Source organism: Solanum tuberosum, unplaced genomic scaffold, assembly GCF_000226075.1.
Source record: "Solanum tuberosum cultivar DM 1-3 516 R44 unplaced genomic scaffold, SolTub_3.0 scf00060, whole genome shotgun sequence".
In the NCBI taxonomy this organism is placed as follows: domain Eukaryota; kingdom Viridiplantae; phylum Streptophyta; class Magnoliopsida; order Solanales; family Solanaceae; genus Solanum; species Solanum tuberosum.
Genome location: NW_006238985.1, coordinates 162,025 through 183,421, shown reverse-complemented (window position 1 = coordinate 183,421; position 21,397 = coordinate 162,025). Strand labels below are relative to the sequence as shown.

Sequence of the window (21,397 nt, the reverse complement as noted above, 5' to 3'; positions counted from 1 at the left end):
TCGCCATCACAGGAGAAGACTTCCATATGATTTATTTCCACACAATCAACTTACCATCATCACACAAGAACAATTTTTTTTGTGTCAAAAAAATAAAATATTTCTTTACAACATTTGGGTTACACTTTCCATTACTAAATATGAAAATCAGATAGTATAACAAGGCTTAATTTATTTTACAGGACTATTGGAAGATCTACTAGGGAAGCACATACATGTATATTTACAATAGACTCATAGAATGTTGTACAACATATGTATAGACATTGTTCTTTAGATATCTAAATACCCTTTTAACACTCTACATCTTTGACACAGATGAGGCATCAGTTAGAACCATTCCACTACACACCTGGGATAAAAACCTGCTTCTGTAGTAACAGTAGAGAGAGATTGCAGTTCTTTCTGGATTTTCCTCCTTTCGTAGAAAACAGAACATGCGAGAGATGTGCATTTCACCCCACTTTCTATGAGCCAATCTCCTCCTCCACAGTGCCGACATATCTAGAAGGAAGTAATAATCGTAAGCATGCATATCACAGATAACATGCTATTAGGTGTAAAACAATATTGGAGTATCTAGGATGCAGCAAAAGTGTGTGTGTAGCCAAGGGGGGGATTTCTCAGGACCAATTGTGTTCTGTCAAGTGGATCATTATTGTGGCTCTAAAGAGAAGAAAGGAGAAGCTCAATTAGCAGGTAGGGGGAAGAAGGATCATCATCAACCCTGACTTTGCTTTTTGATTGAAATTAACATCTATCAATATCAATTTTATAAAGAGAATAAAAAAGAATAAAACTTGACGAGTTAAAAGTGCTCACAGCAGCAAGGTGTTGGATGTTTCTTTCCAATACTGAAGTTCTTCCTGTTAAAGCAGCAGCAACTACAGCTTCATTTCTGGAGCAGTTTTGACAGACGTAACTAGATGCTTGGATCAGTTCTCCACATATGATACAATGTTTTGACAGATAGTAATAATCAATCCTAGTTCTGTGCGCATTTGCAGTAAATCGGTGACCTTTACCAGCAGCCTCCCGCCCTGGACGAGGCATATCTGAAAACCATTGATTCAAGTCAGCTCGAACGAGCCCAAATACTCGTTGCAGAGCTGGGATTATCTGTTTCTTGATGTAATATATGTCATTTAACCTGTAAGGCGAATCAATTGAAAGAACATCCAAGGGATCTACCACGACATCAGCCAGCCTGGCACCCGGTTCACCGTGAACCACAACATAAGGCACTCGCTCTGCATACCGAGGTTCTGCCCTAGGGTCAACTCTCATTGCTTTAGTGGCAACAATTGCTGCTGGTGGAAGTGAAGAAGCTTGTGCAGAATAGGTGCCTAATCGTACCTCTTTTGCAAACACAAAATCCTGAAGAGATACTCTGCCTGATATAATCTTTTTCCACTGACGCACCAGGTAAGATTTTACCTGTGCACAAATAAAAAGAACTTTGATAACAGATACTACATAGTTTGGAATTCCCATGAACATACACATCAACCTGATGGCAGTGACAATAACTGTTTCAACCCAATCAGAAAATGAGTATCTAGTAAATTTACTACTTTAAATTGAACTAGCTGGAGCTGCTGTACTGCTTCCTCTTATTGGTGATCTAGAGATTCCGAACTTAGGATTCACAAACAACAGTCACCAAACAGATAAGTAAGATCAACTGCATCTCAATCCAAACTAGTTAGGTCAGCAATACGAATCATCCCCATCCCCATCCCCAATTGGAAAAGGTGCATGAAGGTTAGCGATGTTTCACCTGGAGGACTCCTATAAAATAGCTTCCAAAGGGATTTCCTTCAAGACTTGGCAATCAATGTAAGTTATACTTCATGCTCTAGAAGGCTAAAAGAATGTGATGCTACGGTTAGGATGACAGATTAATAGGAACTGAAGATAAATATTCAGCGACCACATCACATGTGTATACACATAATAAAAAGACTGCTTAAAGTCGAATAGCCACTGGTTCTAAACCAGATTAGATAGAAACCAATCATTAGTCTACTAGTAATTGTTGCCTAACATCAACTCAAGACTGGTTATTTTGCCTATCAATACTGTGTTAATGCAATTTACTAGTCGGGAAATTTTCCATGCTTAGATAGGCTTCATGCAAAGAAGTTGGTTTGTAAAATGCCTGAAAAGTGTGTACAATCATGCATAGACAAACATGTCGAGACATGTCAGAACTCGCTATTGAGCCCGCATAGTCAAGCATGTTCTAAGTTTGTTGATTTTAAATATTCAAAGAATTTAATAACACTAAAGGAAGCGACATAGGTCGGTACACATGAAAATTACCTTCTCAATATCCCTATATTCAAAAAATACTCTTAAAGAGCGCTCCATTATCTTGGACACAGCCCCACATGTATCTCTTCGTACTGTCTCAATACCTTTAGCATCAAACACTGGTTTGCTTTGCCCAACGTTCTCGTAACTATAACCAACATATCGTTTCTTAGTAAGGAGGAAGCACGAATGGTAAACCTTTTCCATCTTTAACGTGACTGGATTTGGGTTCATTGCAGTTACTTCTGATGCAATTTCATGACCAATTCGAAAAGCTTCTTCAACAGACCGTCCTTCGAGGAGTACAAACATACTGCGAAAACAAAAGCACGGATTAACCTTGAAGCATGAGAACAACACAATAATGAGAGAAATGAACTCTAAATTATCAAAGGCAACACATCAAGTCTGATGAATGAATCCATGGTTTTTCCATTTCTAATGAGAAAGTATTTGGGTTCATTACAGGTGCAACTTTGTGGCATGGTTGGAAGCTTGTTTATCATGTGTCCTTTAAGGAGAAAAGACATGCTACAAAGACAAATAAAATAACTTAACACTAACAAAGCTCTAAATGATGAGAGAAATGAACTCTAAATTATCAAAGGCGACACATCAAGTCTGATGAATGAATCCATAGTTTTTCCATTTCTAATGAGATAGTATTTGGGTTCATTACAGGTGAAGCTACGTGGCATAACTTAACACTAACAAAGCTCTAAATGCTTCAAACTGCAATAAAATAAACTACATTTTGATTTGACCAACGAATCAACAAAGCTGGTTTCTGAACTTCTAGTCAACATCTCTCTGTGATTCCATCTCCCAAAGCATTTACTGACAAAATAAATGTTTCTTAACTCAGAAATATCTCATATGATCCAGTCAAAAAATGCTACTGACTACTGAGAACATGATTTTGTTATAAACATGGACACTTGAAAAACTACTTTATAGCCAAAGATTAACCACCAATTTCCAATAGCATTCACAGACAAGATCAGATGGTTGCTGAAATGAGAAATATCTCATATGATGCAATCAAAACATGCTACTGAGAACTTGATTATGTCCCACAGACATTTTAAAAATATTTGGCAGTCCTAGTGTAGTCACCAATGCCACAACCATTACTTATCCATCATAAAAATGTGAGATATTACAGATAACAATGCCCCAACTCAGTCAGACACACAACGTGCAAAGTCGGAAGCCACAGAAGAAGGAGAGAAACAAGAGGAGCATGAAAATAAATAATTGGACTTCATACTAGACTGATTGGAAGAAAAAAGAATCAACAAGTGCATGTGCATGAATAAACTCATTTCATCATCATTAAATGTTTCAATAAAACTAATTATTTTCCATTACATTACACCTCCTAGCTATTTCATATGTAACTCAAAACCATGTGGCATTTCAAGATCAATGCAACTGTGCAAGCATTAAATATTGATTACTGCTTGTTGAGATTTTAAAACCTGGCAAGCATTTCAATTAGATAGTCAGCATAAACTAATACCTGTCCGTATCACCATAAATAACTTTAGCATTCCACCTGTGATTTGTGTTAACAAATGAAATAGCACTTTCCAATGTTCTACGGGCACACTGGACAATACTGTCAGCGAGCTCAGCACAAGGCATGCGCCCACTAAATCCAGCAGCTGTATACCCATAGGTCACATTTGCTATGAGCTTCAAAGCAAGTTGCCTAGCATTGAATATCCGGTGAAGAACTTGCTGTCCAGGAGCCAATTTCTTCATTGCTGTTTTAACCATAATCCTAGTATCTAAAATTTCTTCCAACAAGCGAGGTAATACCCCCTTCCGGATCCTGGGAGGCATATACATAACACCATTTGGAGTGAGCAATATTTCGTCCTTTAAATTATGCATCACATTTTTATCACGTGAATATGAACTAACACCGAGGATATTAGCATTCGTAGAAGTAACTTTACCAAGGCAAGTACAGAAGCAGAGGTTATATGCAATTATCATTGATGGATAAAGTGACTGAAAATCCAAAACGACAACAGGGTCTGCATAAAATCCAGATTTTGGTTCCATGACAAGGGGTATACATTCCATGGCTGGTTGAGAAGCAACTTGTTGGTTTCCAGGAGAAATGGCAACATAATTCTGTGCATGAGCCAACCTCAGAAACATTGATTCAACACGGTACTGTGAACCCCGAGAAAGAACTGAAAAGAAGTCGATGCCAAAAATCCGTGCAAGCTCTGATGTTCGATTTACCACATCAAGTTGATTCATGATTTGAAGGTTCAGCTTTGTCCTCTCTAAAAAGTATTCTATACATCTGTATCTTGCACGTCCAGGACCACTTAAAAACCAATTTGTCAATACCTTGTTAGGAATATATGGAAATTTACGTCTCAGCACTGCTTCAGCCACGGCCTCAAGTGTGTACAAGTTCAGCTTCACTTCACCACGCATCAGTCGCCAAATGTTAAGGACAATTCTACCCCCTACATGGACGCCACTGGCGTGAGTTCGGCCCCATTCATCATCTATTATAGCAGCATCTTCATGAAACATTGGGTCAGCAGCAACAGCTTCAGAGAAAATATCACTTAGTTTTCCTCCTTCAGAGTCTCTAGAAGCTATATTTCCCTCAGATGGAGTGCGAGATATTTTGTTAAGCAAACCAATGCCAAGGTATGCAGCCCGTTCAGCAAGAAAACCAAGGGAACCACCTTGAATATCCCAGCCCATAAATATGTCTGGGTCAAAAGAATTAATCATCTTTATGAAATGAAAAAATACTTGCCTCTCTTCAATGAAAGTTAAAACTTTACATTCAGATACTCCATCAAGGTTTCTTTGAACTGATTCACCATTGCAATGCAAAAGTACATGAGTATCAGATCTAAAATCATCATCTTCCTGAAAAACAAGAACAATAATTCTTACGGCATCAAACCGAGGATCAGGTCTCAGATCACCCCTGGATTCTGCTTGGACCTCTATGCTTAATTTTGTTAACTGCTGTCCACAACCAATACTAGCTGGGTCTCGAAAGCCAGTTTGACTTAAGGGAGTTAGCCTTGATTTTCTATCAGGACCAGATATCTGGGAGAGATCTTGAGATCCACGCATTGATGGTTCACATTTCAAAATAATTTCTTCATCTTTTTTTATTCTTGCATCAGGGACAACAGGATTCATTTGTACACTATTGATTTCCTGATATTTTTTGTTAGCTTGAAGCTGATTTGGATTTGGTTCTGAAGCAGAATCCATCAAAGGCTGATCACAAAAGGTGGATTGAGAATCCTGTGATTCTGCTATATGATCAGAGCAAACCTTTGTTGATGGGTACACTGGTGGGCCTGAAACCACATCCATTTTAGAAGAATCTGCACAATCAAGTGACAGCCATCGACGAACACTTTCACTTTGTGGTGGTGAATATACAGGAGTCAACATGTATAAATAAGATCCATCATTTTGATAGTGAACGGGTACACCCAACAAATTGTCTTGACAAGGAACATAGTTGCTTGTTCCACAATTCGCACTGGAAATCTTTTCTCCTACAAGGCAATTCCCCTCAAAGAAAGGGGGACATTCATCTAAACCTCTATCCTGAGCACATGTCCTTATTTTATTTTTCTTGTTGACATGGTAACTAGGAGTACCACATGCAGACTGAGCATTGCGTCTAGGTTCATCTGTGAACTCCACCTTAGGAGGTTTCTTGATGAAGGTCATGCCTTTAAGTTCCAGAACATCAGCAGATACACCGATTACTGTAGATATTGAACCACTAGGACCAGCAGGAGATTGACTTAAACCTACAGCATTCTTTTGCAGCAACTTCCCACAACCAGGAAATTTTTCTTCAGTTTCAGATGTGAACTGAGAATATGGAGCAACTATAGAAGTACAAAGATCAGGATTTGAAATTTTTGTACATATCACACAGCTGTCAACATTTTCGCAACTACAGCATCCACAGCTTCCCATGTAGACGGCAGATTTTTTATTCTCAACATCAGGAAGCTGGAATAGATCTTTAGTCCCTTGTGATGTTGATGCATTTTCCTGCATAGAGCTGGATAGAAGTGGCAACTTATGATAAGAAGGACTATTTGATTTGTCAGCTTTGATGTCACCAGGCTCAACCTGCAACTGAAGTGCAAGACATGAGTTCCTTTCATGACATTCTCTCGGCTGATCTGTGATCGCTGATCGAGATATCAAGAAATCATGAGGCATTTTCTGTTTCTCATCATGAATGGATTCTGAATTAAGAGAAGAATCTTCTTTTCCTTTTGCACCAAGTTGTACCTTTTTTACCTGATTTCCATATTCAGAAGGCTCAGCCTGATAAGATCTTTTGACCCTCATCAAATCACGTGTAGAGCATTCAACTATCATACTAGATTCCACTTCACAATTAGCAGATTCTTTCGAACTTCTTGTTAGAAAATTAGGGTATTTGTTAAAATTCATGTGAGAAGAAGTTCCTCTGCCATCTCTTTCGTCACAAATGCGACTGCTAGGTGTGTGATGTGAATCATTCAGATTCTGACCCAAAGCAATTGGTAAAGAGCACCATCCTGTTTTTTCCTTTTTGTGTTTATTGCTAGTAGCTAAAGTAGCCTTATTCCAAGAATCTGCTTGGGAAGATGTCCCGGTTCTTTTTTGTGTTTCAGATGACTCACTAACAAAAGAAATGGGGCTTGGATCATCATTGGAGCCATCCAGCTGAGGAATCATCATACTCGATGAACTTCTGCATGAATGATCGTTGCTGATGGACTGAGAAGTCTTTCTGTCTAATTCTTCAAAATAACAATCGTGAACAGAATCAAGAATGTCCTCACACTCTTGCTGAGATTCATTCTCGTAGGCTACATTTGCCTTCTCCAACACCATATCAATAGTTGTTGCTGGCATTAAAGGGCTCAAAATGGTTTCCCGAGCAAGGTCATCATCAGAGTTTATGTCTTCTGCAGCTTGAGAAGATGCAAGCCAGTTTAGAAGTCTTAAGGCGTCCTGATCTGAGGCCTACATTGCAAACAATATGAATCGGAAATGGATTCTGGAAAATTAAGGATTGACTACTTGGAAGATTAAAGAAATGTAAAGCAAACAATAGAAAGCAACAAATGCTCAGGATGTCCAACCAGAGATCACATCCAACCAAAGCATGAGCCCTAGTAAACAAAGTAACAGCACCTGAAACAACAGCAATGTTGCACAGAGTGACCGAGTCAACAACCAGGGGCCTAATTTACCTTCACATCTTGTGAGGCTACCATGGAAACAGTTGCTTCCAATTGATCAGCTAACAATTGTTTGGGACATGCATCAGTTCCCACCCTTTTATCCAAAACATGATCTTGAAATAATCCTTCTTCTGGGCATCTGGAAGGTTCTCGTATACTATTTAAAGAGCCACAATGTCCAATATTGGCAATGTTCCCATCATTCATTGATAAGTTGATTGACTGCAGCATATCAGAAGAAACCTTCACATCATTGCTTAATTCCATTAGGATCTCTTCATATCCAATCCAATGTGAAAGTGTTCTCAAGACATCATCTCGAAGTGGTTTACCAGGATCAGGAGGCAAGCCCACTTCATGCACCCCATTCCTTGCAAACTCCTCCTGATACAAGAAAGTACATATAAAATAAACCAAAGTGATTAGAAAAAATGAATGGGCCTGAAATAAACTTGGTTATTAACAAACCTCCCAAATCGGTATTAGTGACTGAACCATTTTCTCTTGGGAACAGGTTTGTGAAAGCGGCATATAGGATATCAACTGCTGATTCATAATTGCTGCATAAGCATACACCGAATTAAGAAATTTAATCGAAGTGTAAGCACATACAAGTTGTCTGTCAAGTCATAAAAACCAACCAACCATCAACACTAGCATCTCCTTCAAGTTCAGAGATACTTTGTCGCTTAATGTTAGGGATATCTGGGTCTGTTGAAGGATCAGCCTGACTAGAGAATTTCCACATCCAATTGTCCGGAATTGTAGAAGATATCCAAATTTGCATATTGAAACAAGACTCACCATCTAAATCAACCTAAGAGATGTAACCAATATTATATGCCATAATTGTAGCACGTAATAAACTAACAGCAAACATATCTTCTATAGTGTGAAAGCCCTTTTACCTGAAACTCTGCAGTTGTGGAAGTGGATATATCAGAAGGCCTTCTTCTGTCAACGCAGTTGGCCTTCCTTGGGGAGAAAGTATCTGGAATTGGATTGCGGAACTTCATCTTAGATACATGTAGATGGCCCATCCCATACAAATTATAGTCAACCTGAACGTTTTATGCAGGAAGGGTAAAAGAATATTTTATAAGTAAGCCAGAGAGAATTAAGCAAGGATCTCAAATTTTATTAGAAACTAAGGCAGCATTTATAATGCACTTGTGAAGATGGTATATGATATTCACCTAAGAAGAAATTTAGAAACTAAGATATCATATCTTCACCTTAAGTGCATGTCCAACATCACCAGTTACTAACTATGAGAGTCTACCCAGAAAAAAAATCAAAAAAGTACAGTCATGATATGCGAGACAAGTAAACAGCAGCATATATTTTATCAAAATTTTAAGTTAACCACGAAATCTAACAGAAATAAAGCAAAAGAGAGGACAACAAAATTATTCTATTCAAGTTTTGTTAATAAGAAATCATAAACCATACAAAAACAACCAAACATACTAATCACTTCTCAATAAGGTTCAATCAGAAGACATATCAAGGGATCAACTACACAGAATTGTCCATATAGAAGCCGGCAAACCAGTTCTCAGAGAATTAACAAACACAGAATTGCTTTCTTAGCTTTGAGTAACTTAATTTATTTGAAATTAACAATAGTTTATAATTCTCTTTCTTAGTTTTGAGTAATCACTCTATATTTCTGAACTTAAGAATCAGTGGTTGAGAATAGAAACAAAAATAACAGGTGAAACATGCCCCTTCAATTTGAGATCTGAAACATGGACGTCTCCACTTACCAGGACAAAAGAATTACTATAAGGGAATAAAGCTTATAATATTCGCAAAGGAGGGCCAAATAAAAAGGCAATTGCTTAAATGCAGAGGTAATCATCACTAGATGTACTTGCTGCTAAAATTGGTATGTATAAATGTATTCCCAAATAAAATTTTCTATAACATATCTATTTGCCTTTTAAGTACTTCTAAACTTCTATATATGCTTGAGATACAACATCCCCTTGTCTCTGGAGAACTTTTAACCCCTTATCACTTTAGTATGACATACAAGAGTTCACTATCCATGAATTAAAAAGTGGTTACCAGAAATTGAAGAAGGAAAGGTATATGAGATTCGTGGGGCTGCAATGACTTATCCAGTACTGCGCCTCCCTGTATAGAAGGAACAGAAAATTGTAATGATAACAGGAAAAAATAAAATGATTGTCCATCCTTCAATTCCTAAGATATCAAAGGCAGTGAAAGAAACTTCAGTGTCAAGGAGACAGGTGCTTCTTCGCCAGTTGCAACATTAAGATAGCAGATATATCACATTATAATTTACCAAGGAATGGCTTATGTGTAGTCCAAGCACCACAGTGTGCAAAAAAAAAAAGAAGAAGAAGAGGCAAACTCTAGTTAACAGTGAATAAACCATGCAATAGCTAAAATTAGTTTGATAATTTGATTTAAAGATGTTTAATTTCAAAAAAAAAATTGATTTAAAGATGTATCGTGGAGGCTATTCATTCACCAAGTTCAGTTACAATGCAGTTCAACAAACTCATTGAAATTTTATAGCACATAAGAGAAAAGAAACAGAGATATAGGCAAAACAATTCCAAAACACTTATGTTTGCTTAATCTAGAAGATTACAGACGTTGCGTTGTACAACCCTCGCCCCCCCCCCTCCCCCCGAAAAAAACAAATTGCATAGACCTAATTAGCATCTTAAATACTTTCATGGAGTTGCATTATAACAACTAACATGCACCTTATCATGAAAATATATCTTGCCTAGATTTCTAAGTAGTACAATCACAATTCACAACAGCATGATGTTAGGAAATTTTTTAAAGCAAACAACTGCTTCCTCTGTTATGTTTGACCGAAATACCTAGCGTAATAAGAATTTGTTACACGTACCAGAAGAAGATTGGCAGCGCGTGAAACGTCTTGTGGATGATAGCTTATATTTCTGTCAAGGAACTCCTAGGCAAAACTCAAAATAATAAGAGATATAAGCACAACACCAAATAGTTTCTCAAGTAAATATAATACATCTTATTTGATTTACCCTGCTTTTTCCATAGGTGCATCTTAGATAGGGGTGGCAATTGGGCGAGTTGGGTCAAATTTGGGTGGGTCATAATGGGTTAAGACAACAATTGGGTCAAGACCCAACACAACCCAAAATTGCTTGGGTCAAAATGGGTTAGGCAATGCGTTATATAACGGATCAAGACCAGACCCAACCTAACCCAATTTTTTTTTTTGAAATTGCTAACTTTGTCTATTCCCAAATTTTACTAAGCTTAATTGTTTTATTTGTTCTTTTAAACTATTTTAGTGCCTAATAAGATTGTTTTTTTCTTTATTATGACTATTTAACATATCAAATTGAAAAAAAAAGTTTTTTAAAAATATTTTGGCAAGATCTCTCATGAGCCAATTCGGATTACATATCAACCAATTTTTAATGGGTTGAGGTAATGAATAAATGGGTCAACAACCCGCCAAAACTTAAACGGGTTGGGTGGGTTTTTGCCACCCCTAATCTCAGAATATGACCTCTTTCCTACAACAGAAGTTTTTTCTGCCTCCAATATTTCAAACTAATATGAAGTAATACTACTTTATATTACTTCAGATTTGGAGTTCCATATCCTCAACCAACTCATAAATATTTCACACTCAAACTCTCCTTTACCAGACTCAATACAATAATTACTCCAGCATGTTACACTTAAAACTTAGCGAAGACCAATCCAGCACATTAAAATGGGATGGAGAGAGTATAAGAAAACTACAAATAATTCTATCCTCAATATCCTAAAAGAATAAGAAGCTTCATTCCAAAGAGGGCAGAATGACTATTCAGGCCAGGCAGTTATTTACAAACCTCAAGGCTTGAGAAATAAAGAGGCAGGGACCACCTGACCGTGTCTATTTTTGAATTTAATATGCCTCTTTACTACCTAATTACATTAATTCGCAGCAAAAAGCATCAACATTAGGTAATGTAGGATACAGATAGATCTTCAAAAACAGTTCCTCTGAAGAATGATAACCATAAAACTTCCTTGCTCGTACAAGGCTGCAGCCATGGACATGTTGACGTTTGGAACCAGCATTGCCTTTAAGCTGAAAGAAATTTTAAGACAAGTCCATGCATAATTTCAATCAGCAATTTGCAGAAAAGTGTCACCTGTAAAATCAGATGCGTAAAGGATACTCCACTCAGATCAGACTTACCTTGAGCACCTTCTCAAGAGCAAGAGCTAGAGCATTCGTGCATTCGCTCCCTAAAAGATTTGAATCCAGATAATTATATAGAGGAAACAGAGTGAAACATCAACTTTAGTAGAAAACAAATTATCTAATAAGCTTCTAAAATTTATTATGCCCTCCCAGTTTTGAGTTAACTTGTTCTTATTATGTTCTGCAGACAACGTGAACTACTAATGCACGTCACGGTTTCGTATAATAAAAACCTTAGGTAAAATCAATCAAAGTACATAACTCAAGGCATTCAAAAATCTTGTACGTATTTTTCCAATTGAAATAGATCCTTCGGATTAACTATAATTAAAGGTGTCAATAAAAAGTTTCTCCACTTATAAGTAATTAGTTTTGGATCAAAACACACACCACTTCAACTTCCTCTTACTCTACACACCATGGCCCCCCACAAAGAGAGAAATTAAAAGGTGCATTTACCTTTTTCATCTGATTGGAGGAAGAGCTCCGAGCATGGAACATAGAAATAAGGCAGGGCCTGCAACATGATGCATGTTAGGTCAGCCAGGGAGTCACGAGCAAACATTCTGTATAATCATGTCAACTTGTTCAATTACAATGTCCGCCATTTTTTGTGATAAGGGTGGCAAAGAGTGTTTCATGCCAAGGTTGAACAGGAAAAAAGAGAGAAAATTTTAATAGACTAGGATTTTTATCCTTTAAGCATGCAATTTTTTTTAAAAAGAAGTGCCAACAGCAGATAACAATTCACCCTCCTTATTATATGATCTTTCTTGCAATCCTACTCAAAGAATTAAAGCATCTTGTTGGAAAGATAAATCTCCTCTTTTATATTATTAAACATATCTTGATCAACATTAAAACATTTGAGAAGAGTTGCTAAAGTATCATTCGCGTTACTATGTAGCACTAGATTCCAATCACTATGAAATATCATATGTTTACACAACTCCTATACTTTTAGCAACTCCAAATACACCATTGACTCTCAAGTCTCAATTGGTAAGGTGAGGAGACAATTTTTCAGATAGTATATATCCCCTTTATACTATGTCAAAACACCAAATAATTAAAAAAACCAAACACCCGACTAGCTCATATTATACTGTCAACCCATTTGGGCGACTTTTAGGTAAAATATTTTTCAGAGAATGCCTTAGTTTGAATTTAAGTAGGGTTTAAGAGAAATTGAATATGTGAGATAAAATATTGACTTTTTAAAATTTGGAAAAACAAAATAGAACTTTTTCATACAAATAGCATGCATTACGGAATCCCATCATGTACAATATTGGTTAAATAATCTATAACTAGGGTAAACAAGTACAGGTTCAATGTGAATCCTTGGTGCAGAATTATAGTTCTGAGGAACTTCCTTTTATCTCCTCTCACTGTTCTTGCCATTGGGATCACTCTTTTGAACATATCCATTGTGGAATTTATTTACTTTTTTTGGTTGATAAAAGCATCATTCATGGAACTTATATATCTGGTACAAATTATTTCTTATTAATCACCCACCAACCCATTTTTCTTGGGCACCGTATCATATGCTTTTTCCCTATCAGAAGTTTTTTGTGTAGATACCCTTCTTTCTTGGGCACCATATCATATGCTTTCTCCCTATCAGAAGTTATTTTATGTAGATATCCTTCTTTCTTGGGAACCATATCATATGCTTTCTCCCTATACAGAAAATTGATCTATTGGTTACCCTTTACCCTATTTTCCAATATTTCATTGTGCAACAAGTTTACTAACTACAGTTGGCACAATCTTGCACATCTAAATTATAATTATAGATCAAACCCTAAATAAAGTCTCTCCACTCGTTAGATGTTTAGAACAAGAAGTACCAAGAAAGTCAAGAATATAAAATTCGGGCTTACTCCATGAAGGTGCAAGCAGGTCTTTTGGCCACCAGGAGTGGCACCGTACACTCTTATCACAGGGACTTCATTAACTCTCCCACCTGTTCATAAAAAGAAAGATTAACAATCGCAAACAAGTGCTCCCGATTCAAGCGAACGGAGTAGTCAAATTCAAGAACCTTGGAAAGTGCTGTAACAAATGTCGAAACCAGGAAGGGGAGCGGTCATGTAATAGTCTATTGAAACAATTCGAACACTGAAGAACTTCGAATCGGTCTGAGAATCCGCCATTTTCTTCTTCAATTTGGTATTTCTGATTCATCTGCTTTTGGAATTGGTACCAGTTCCGTTTGGCGCCGCTTTTACGCTTTTATAGTAGAGGCGTTGAAACTTTTTTTTTTTTTTTTTTGGTTCAACTTGGAAACTTACCTTACAAGATTTGGGTCGGGTAGATCCGGGCCCAACTCTATCACTTTAATGTGTATAATATATATATATATAATAGAGAAATAATAATTTGAAAATAATATGCATGCGCTAAAAATTTCAAAAATATCATACGGCCTGTTAAGATGCTTCTCAAAATATTTTTGGGATTTTATCTTGTATGTTTCAGAAAAAAAACACCTTTATTATTTCCGTAAAAATAAATACAAAAATAATTACAAGAAAATTAAAATAATTAAAAAAAAGGTAACTATAAATAAAATCATATATATATATATAAAATAAAATAAAAAACATTAGGCCCGCCTACGTGGCGCCACCACAAACCAGGATTCCTTTTTAATCTATTTATTTCCAAAACTAGTCTTCCCCTTTCATGAAAAGTTGCGACTTTTATGAAAAGTTGTGCCTATTATGAAAGGTTATGACCTTTCTGAAGGGTTGTAACTTTTCCAAAGAGTTGTGACATTTCCAATAAGGCACAATAAACATTTGTTCACACTATTCTTTGTTGTCTAGCTATAAATAGAGGGATTTCATCTCATTTTAAAACAACGAAAATTCTGAACTTCTTCTTCTTCTGCACAATTAAATATTCATGTACGATTTTTTCCTTTCTGTTTCATCCTATTGTTAAAGATCCCGGTATGTTTTTATACAGTCATTAATTTATGCTTATGTTATTAATTGTTGTTTTTGAGTATATGTTTTAAACTTTGTTGTTTACGATTCTGCAAAGTTATTGTTATAAGTATTTGTTAGTACGGATTAAATAACACACGTTAATTGAGTATTCACGCAAGTTTTCTCTACTAAAATTGTTGAAGGTACAGTAAAAAAATTCCTTAAAGATCTATACTACCATCTCTTGAAGACAATCAAATTTGGTATGCCATTTTTTCATCCTTTTAAAATTTATCCATCCCTTCACCAACAATTATTTATTTATTAGAAAATTTAATATCTCCGGTTGATGTTTATTTGAATCCCTAAAAATATCAAATAGTAACACTTCCCGGACAAAAAGATAAATTATAAAATCAAATTAAAGATGATTGATTGAAGGATAAATGATAAGATATTATAATTATCATCTTCATTTACATTATTAATGTTTGTTACTACGTAATCTTGTATGTAAAATATTATAGTGTTTTAGTTTTAATGACTCATAGGTTTTAAGTAGAGTATTATTTAATAAGTTTCGTGATATTAAATTCCCGCACAAAGAGCGGGTGATTTTACTAATAAAATTAATAAAGCGGATCAATTTTTTGGAAAGATAATGTGCAAAATTTGGTATTTTTAGGAATTTGGTTAAAAAAACGAAAGAAAAAGGGAAAATAAAACTAAATATTTCTTATGAATAAATTGAGTCAAATATTTCGGGACAGAAATGGGTAAAATTAGATGTTTACGAAAAATTTAAATCGAATAAAGAAGGGATAAGGGTCTGAAAAATACCCCAACTTTAGTCGAATTTGCTGTTGCGATACTAAACTTTCATGAGGACCTATTATCTCCCTAGACTATTTAATACCGTATTTTAAACATATATATTTGCCCACGTGGACATAAAAAATAATGTAAAATTATAAATAATAATGTGTCCACGTGGGCACATAGATACCTTTAAAATACACTATTAAATAGTTCAGGGGGTAAAAAATACGGTATTAAATAGTCTAGGGAGGTAATAGCAAATATATATGTTTAAAATACGGTATTAAATAGTCTAGGGAGGTAATAGGTCCTTATGAAAGTTTAGTATCGCAACAGTAAATCCGACCAAAGTTGATGTATTTTTCAGACCGTTATCCCAATAAAGAAAGAAGAAGAAAAAAACAACATATTTTTATCTATTTTCTCCTTTAAACTTAAGTAGCAATATTGAAATTATGAATTACTACAAGAAAAAAACATCATTCAAAAACTCAAATATAATTCAGAATCTCTATTTTTTTTTTAAAATCATATTTAACCAAACCAAAAGAATCCGACAAAAATAAGAGTTAATTCCTAAAAAAATCCCTAAACTTTCCATATTTTGTAACTTTAATACTTAAACTATGAGGTATTGTTATTTTTTTCTGTCTAAAATTTCTCAGTGCCAAATGGCATGGAAAACAATAGCTTGACTAAAAAGGCAATTATATGTCATTTCACAATTATTTTTTTTAAAAATTACTTATTTGTTATTTTTTACTTATTTGTTATTTCTTCTTTTTTTTTTTTTTTCTTCAAAACTCAAAACTCAAAAGTCTATTTTTATTTTTTGAATAGCTATACAGAAACATCATATTTTTTAGTTATTTTTTATTTCCTTCAATAATTAATTTTCAGCAGCTTTCTATATTCAACACAGAGAATACTTCTTTTTTACTTTGAATAGTAATACAGAAACATCACATTCATGTTTGCTACATATGCCCTCTCTCCAGTAGTTTGTGACTAATACAAAATGACTGAAGTTTAGTGTAATCTTATTATATGTATACATGGTTCTAGTCGAAAGCAATTAGTTCAATTGAATCCATAGAACCTACGAATTATATTGAAACACTGTTGGGAATTCCGCGGCCAGTAAGTCCAAGCTCACTACTAGGACATAGCAAAGTGTAGGGAATATTGGCAGGTCCAACTCTGTTCTTCAGGTTTGGATCATTGTTCGTTTTAATGATCTTTTGTTCAATTTCTTCTAGCTTCTTCCCAAATCTTTCAAATGCTTGTAATGGTTCTTCATCTGTGGTCCATTCAGGAGCTCTTTTGCCAAGGAAGACTTCATCAGATGTATGCAATGACAATGCTTCTATCAAGGAAATACCAAGTATGCTTTGTGGCAGAGGAGTGATTGTATTCAAGAAAGCCTTTTCAGGGTTGGACTTAAGCTCTTCATACTCTGAAGTTTCAGGCTCAGGCATGAACCTCCTGCTCATTGAGGGGCGGTTTGGAGGGTATCCTCCGTAAGGATATTGCCCGAAATTTATTGCTGCATGAAGTGCTGAAGCTATCCATATTATGATTGTGCAACAATCTATGAGTTCTTCGCGAGTCTGCATCTTAGGCCACCATGGTTCTTCCTTTTTGTCTCCATGCCCCTTTTCCCGTGCTTCTTTCCACCAAGACTGAAGTTCTGTGTCTATCTTGATCATTTCATCGGCTTTGTAATAGAAGTTGCAGTAGTCTCTCACCCATGTGTTGATTGCAGACCAAATCTCCAGCCCGTCTACTGCATATGGATAGTCCTCTATAACTAGCTTGATGCCATGTGGTTGGCTTGAGTCCTCCACAGCCATTCCTCTGAACATAAACAAAATAAAAGAAGTTCAAGTCAGTTAGAAATTTAGGTAAATGATTATTCTTTCATATTCTTTTGATCTTTGGAACTTAGGCATGTGATGTACCTCTTGATGAGATCGGCAGGCAAAGCTTGCTGAGGGAAAACCCAGTCCTTGTAAATGGTAGCTGACATTTCCAGAGAAAACTTACCCGGAAAAACTGTCATTTCAAGAATTCCATCAGCATTGATGAGAATTTGACGGGCCAATGCATTAATGTACATTGTGTCGCGGAAGTGAGGGTGCAAAAGCTTATAAATTGGATGAAGAACACTTAGTTGTCTGTTTGTTGCTATGATAAATGGCTCAGTTACTGCATGAGTGTGCAACCTGTGGTCAAAAAGAGGAGTGAATTGTTGATGAATTAACAAATTTTACACTCAGGCATTGCATAATGATGAGGACTATATGGTAACAAAGTTTACCAATGAGAAACAAGCTGGTGAAACCCAGAATCATTCACTGTGACATAAGCTTTTGCAAGCTGCCAAATGGTTGCTTCAGCACCAGTTTCTGCCGGTGTATATACATTGCTAACAATTCTCGACTGCTCATCCTCTCGAGTCAACTCAATAGCAAGCGGCTTCAAGGATCCATCTTCTTTCAAGAAAAGCAATGTTCTTGAGGCATACGTCTGTGTGGTAGTTGTGTTTATGCGTTTCAAGTACGGCATTAGGCTGTCATGGTGATCCAAAATGAACAGTCTCTTTTCCTTGATTGCCTACATTGTATGCTTCCTTGTTCAAGCAATTACAAATGACATATCTGAGGAAAACTAGCTAGTTCAAAAAAACTTTGATGCTTACCTGCTCTATGGTCAATCCATCTAGATTGTGCTTTACATGCTCCTCAGAAATGGTGCTCCTCTGCTCACCAAATAGTGTTGGATCTAGCTTGCTTATCGGAGGAAATTCCTGTCAGCAGAAAACTTAACAGGTCAAGGAGTAAATTTCATGTTTAAAGAATATTGTGTTAGCTATCAAGGGATGACTTAGGAAAGCAAATCTTGAGTGTACTTGGAGACATCGGATAACGACAGGGTTTAGTCCAGCCAGCATTTCTCTTGCAAATTCTTCATCAGTCCCCCATGCAGATTTATCCTCTGCCATCCAAACATTTCAAAGAGAAGAATTTTTCAATGAACTAAGTCTGGTACCAGTTCAATAAAGTGTAATATCCATCACACATGCACATTGCCATATGCTTATTTAGATTCTTTAGAAAACAAACAAAAGTGTGTTTTGTTTTAGTCCTTACCTCTGATTACTTGTGGCATTGGGAACTTAAAAGCGTAATCACCATCAGATCGTAGCAGTTCTTTAAGCAGTTCCAATGGAAGGTGGTCTCGTATTTTGTCCATGAAAGACTTACTAGGCAACTTGATTCCACCTTCATAGAGTTTCGACATATCCTTAAATGAATCAAACTCAAAAGGTGTTTTATTAAAAAGAGCTAAAAACCCCGGGACAAGGAACTGAAATATTGATTTCAGTCCAGTTGCTGCAAAATCAGACATCTTTAGTGGGCTGAACCTCTCATCTCTAGGCACATAAATACCCAAGGTTTTCCTTAATGGCAGCCGGCTTTCGCTTTTAGGATCTGTAAGAAGAGATAAAAGTCAACACCCTTCTTGAATGAATGTCCTTGAGTGAAAAATTCATGCTGTTATCAATGATAAAAATTGGACAGATGATTGAACTTTGAGATCTTCTAACCAATTTTTGTAGGTGGCCGGCCAGTTCTTCCTCTACGAGGATAAGGGTAATCAGATGATCCTCCAAGAATCTTGCGAACATGTGTTTCACCCTTCTCAGGATCACCTAAATCATTATAGACATCGTAGTCGTAAACCCTGTCCCATTCCTCACGCTTCCCAGTTCCATTTCCTCTCAGGTTTTCCAGTTCCTCTTCTCTATAATACTGTAAGGGTGCTGGTGTTTCATTTGGAAGGTAAGTCTACAGCATGAAATAAAAGGGCACTCAGCAGAGAACTAAATTTACATTGAAGTTAATATGTTAAAGACAAATATACAATAAAGCAATTATTATGACTATACCAGAACTAAGGTGAATCATTTGCTACACAATTAGGCCATGATTTTCTGACTTCTAAGAAAATCCTATAAAGCTTTACACAATGTTGGATAAAATTTTAAATACTGGTATAAGTCCCTTTTAAAACTCAACCGAGAATGTCTAGCTTTAGTCTTACCTGATTGGCAAAGAAAACGCGATCTTTTTTATAGTACTCAGAGTGGTAGATCCAAGAATTGCAGACAAAACAAACTTTTCCATGGCCTGGAACATCATCTAGTGTCAAAGTTTTTAGATAGAATTCATTGTGGTGAGAGTTCTTGATCAAGAAAGCTCCTGGGACTCCAATCTCCTCATTCCATTCAAAGTTGACACTGAATGTAGCATCTCTTTCTGTTAAAGTTGAAATCTTCCAACCTTCCAAATGTGCTGGCTTTCCAAGCTTTCCCCTGCCCTTGTTAGCTAAAACTAAATAGAAAAAAAATGTTAACAGAGTCTCATGTCACCTAAAATTGGGATTAGTAACTCTAAAATAAGGCTTACATGTTACAACCGGTTAAAATACACCGATATGTAAAAATTCTTTATATTGCCAGTGTATATGACTCAAAAAATGATGAAAAGTAGATCATACCGACGTCAGTGTTAACAGCACTGATGAGCTGCAGAGAGACCTTATGTCCAAGAATCTCATCAATTTGGTCAACAACAGCATCCTTGGCATCAGTTAAATCCAAGAAGTTCTTCTTCATCAAAACAACTGTTCCCTTTATGGTTTTGGTTTCACCAGCCTCATATCTTGCCTTTTTACTGGCATTTTCATCCATACTTGGATCTGAAAGCTTCCTATACATTGTTGCTCAGAAAAAGTTTCACTATGTAAAAGAAGTGAGAGTCAACTTGTCATACTGAAAATGAGACATGTAGCACTTGTATTTATAAGCAAAGAGAAGCATTGATGCCTATGTACAAGAAGCTTCACTTGTTCAAATCAGTCCTTCAATTTTTTCTTCAATTAACTAGAAAGACTTTTGGCATTGACTTACAAAATTTTATAAGTTATAAATTATAATCCACCTTCCTTAGTTCATACTATATGGTTATTAAATTTAGCGTTTAACTTCTTCACATTTCACTATCAGGTCATTTAAAAGATAACTATAGATAATCGTCCATGAGAAGTGTGATTAGTAATCTAAATTTAATTGATAATATAAAAATTATTTAAAAGATAACTATAGATAATCGTCCATGAGAAGTGTGATTAGTAATCTAAATTTAATTGATAATATAAAAATTATTTATAATATCGGTCTACGTAAGTAACTTACATTCTTAAATTTATTACCATGTTAGGGTGAAGATTCCCAGAACATGTATCAATTTTTTTTCCGTGGATACAGCAGTATGGGAGACCATTCATTTGGTTTCATATTGTGATTGAGTAATCTTAGATCTAACCAACAACCACTTCAATTCGTCAAAACTTAACTACTCTATTAGTCGTACTAAAAAAATTGAAAATTTACCACACTTGTTCCAATAATAGATCCTCACTGTGACCAAAGAACCAAAATTAAAATAAAAAATTATTTGCATTTGTTTACAATCTAGTTGTTCAAAGTCACATATCTAGGAGACTAGATATGGACCCTGTGCCAGCACGGGGCCCAATATATGTTACTGTTTCTATTTTAATTTATGTGGTACATATGAAATTTGAAGTTAATCAATTTTTTAGTATGTTTTTATATATTTTAAGTTGCTAATTATTTGTATTTAGAGTATGTTTTACGTAAATATATTAGAAATCACAATAATTAACAAGTTAATATAAAAAAAAACTTATAAAAAATTCATTGACTTTTGAAATTTCATTTGTATCACATAAATCAGGAC

General features: G+C 35.7%; 2 protein-coding genes across 5 annotated transcripts; both read right to left on the bottom strand.

Annotated features, from left to right (window-relative positions):
- Positions 1 to 6: 6 nt before the first annotated feature.
- Positions 7 to 14,057, bottom strand: LOC102591871 (DNA polymerase zeta catalytic subunit). Of its 3 annotated transcripts, XR_367083.2 has the most exons (16): positions 13,859 to 14,057; positions 13,698 to 13,780; positions 12,268 to 12,325; positions 11,803 to 11,852; positions 11,579 to 11,691; positions 10,474 to 10,516; positions 9,651 to 9,719; positions 8,486 to 8,638; positions 8,223 to 8,394; positions 8,046 to 8,137; positions 7,587 to 7,961; positions 3,839 to 7,356; positions 2,326 to 2,629; positions 1,151 to 1,437; positions 823 to 1,055; positions 132 to 504 (listed from the first exon to the last, which is right to left on the bottom strand). XR_367083.2 is itself a non-coding variant. In XM_006344565.2 (15 exons), exons 1-15 carry the CDS (start codon positions 13,968 to 13,970, stop codon positions 331 to 333), a joined length of 5,931 nt encoding a protein of 1,976 aa, XP_006344627.1. In that variant the 5' UTR covers positions 13,971 to 14,057; the 3' UTR covers positions 7 to 330. The 3 variants fall into 3 exon arrangements, 2 of the variants coding, with proteins under 2 accessions (XP_006344627.1, XP_006344628.1); XM_006344565.2 differs by having other exon boundaries at positions 7 to 504; positions 823 to 1,437; XM_006344566.2 differs by lacking the exons at positions 9,651 to 9,719; positions 10,474 to 10,516; positions 11,579 to 11,691; ... (2 more) ...; positions 13,698 to 13,780; positions 13,859 to 14,057 and having other exon boundaries at positions 7 to 504; positions 823 to 1,437; positions 8,219 to 8,394; positions 8,486 to 8,577.
- A 2,424-nt stretch (positions 14,058 to 16,481) lies between these two features.
- Positions 16,482 to 20,489, bottom strand: LOC102590972 (probable linoleate 9S-lipoxygenase 5). Of its 2 annotated transcripts, none has more exons than XM_006344562.2 (9): positions 20,133 to 20,489; positions 19,677 to 19,966; positions 19,180 to 19,420; positions 18,722 to 19,063; positions 18,481 to 18,566; positions 18,271 to 18,378; positions 17,890 to 18,185; positions 17,531 to 17,794; positions 16,482 to 17,426 (listed from the first exon to the last, which is right to left on the bottom strand). In XM_006344562.2, exons 1-9 carry the CDS (start codon positions 20,350 to 20,352, stop codon positions 16,676 to 16,678), a joined length of 2,598 nt encoding a protein of 865 aa, XP_006344624.1. In that variant the 5' UTR covers positions 20,353 to 20,489; the 3' UTR covers positions 16,482 to 16,675. The 2 variants fall into 2 exon arrangements, with proteins under 2 accessions (XP_006344624.1, XP_006344625.1); XM_006344563.2 differs by having other exon boundaries at positions 19,677 to 19,960.
- Between the last annotated feature and the right edge of the window lie 908 nt (positions 20,490 to 21,397).

Excerpts from the sequence above, each read along its gene's own strand:
- LOC102591871 (XM_006344565.2), bottom strand. The coding sequence starts at position 13,970 with ATGGCGGATTCTCAGACCGATTCGAAGTTCTTCAGTGTTCGAATTGTT. Across the intron at positions 11,692-11,802 it reads CTCTTGAGAAGGTGCTCAAG|CTTAAAGGCAATGCTGGTTC; the intron begins GTAAGTCTGATC and ends AATTTCTTTCAG. Across the intron at positions 1,438-2,325 it reads AATATAGGGATATTGAGAAG|GTAAAATCTTACCTGGTGCG; the intron begins GTAATTTTCATG and ends ATTTGTGCACAG.
- LOC102590972 (XM_006344562.2), bottom strand. The coding sequence starts at position 20,352 with ATGTATAGGAAGCTTTCAGATCCAAGTATGGATGAAAATGCCAGTAAA. Across the intron at positions 19,967-20,132 it reads TGCTGTTAACACTGACGTCG|TTTTAGCTAACAAGGGCAGG; the intron begins GTATGATCTACT and ends TTTTCTATTTAG. Across the intron at positions 17,427-17,530 it reads CCTGCCGATCTCATCAAGAG|AGGAATGGCTGTGGAGGACT; the intron begins GTACATCACATG and ends GTTTATGTTCAG.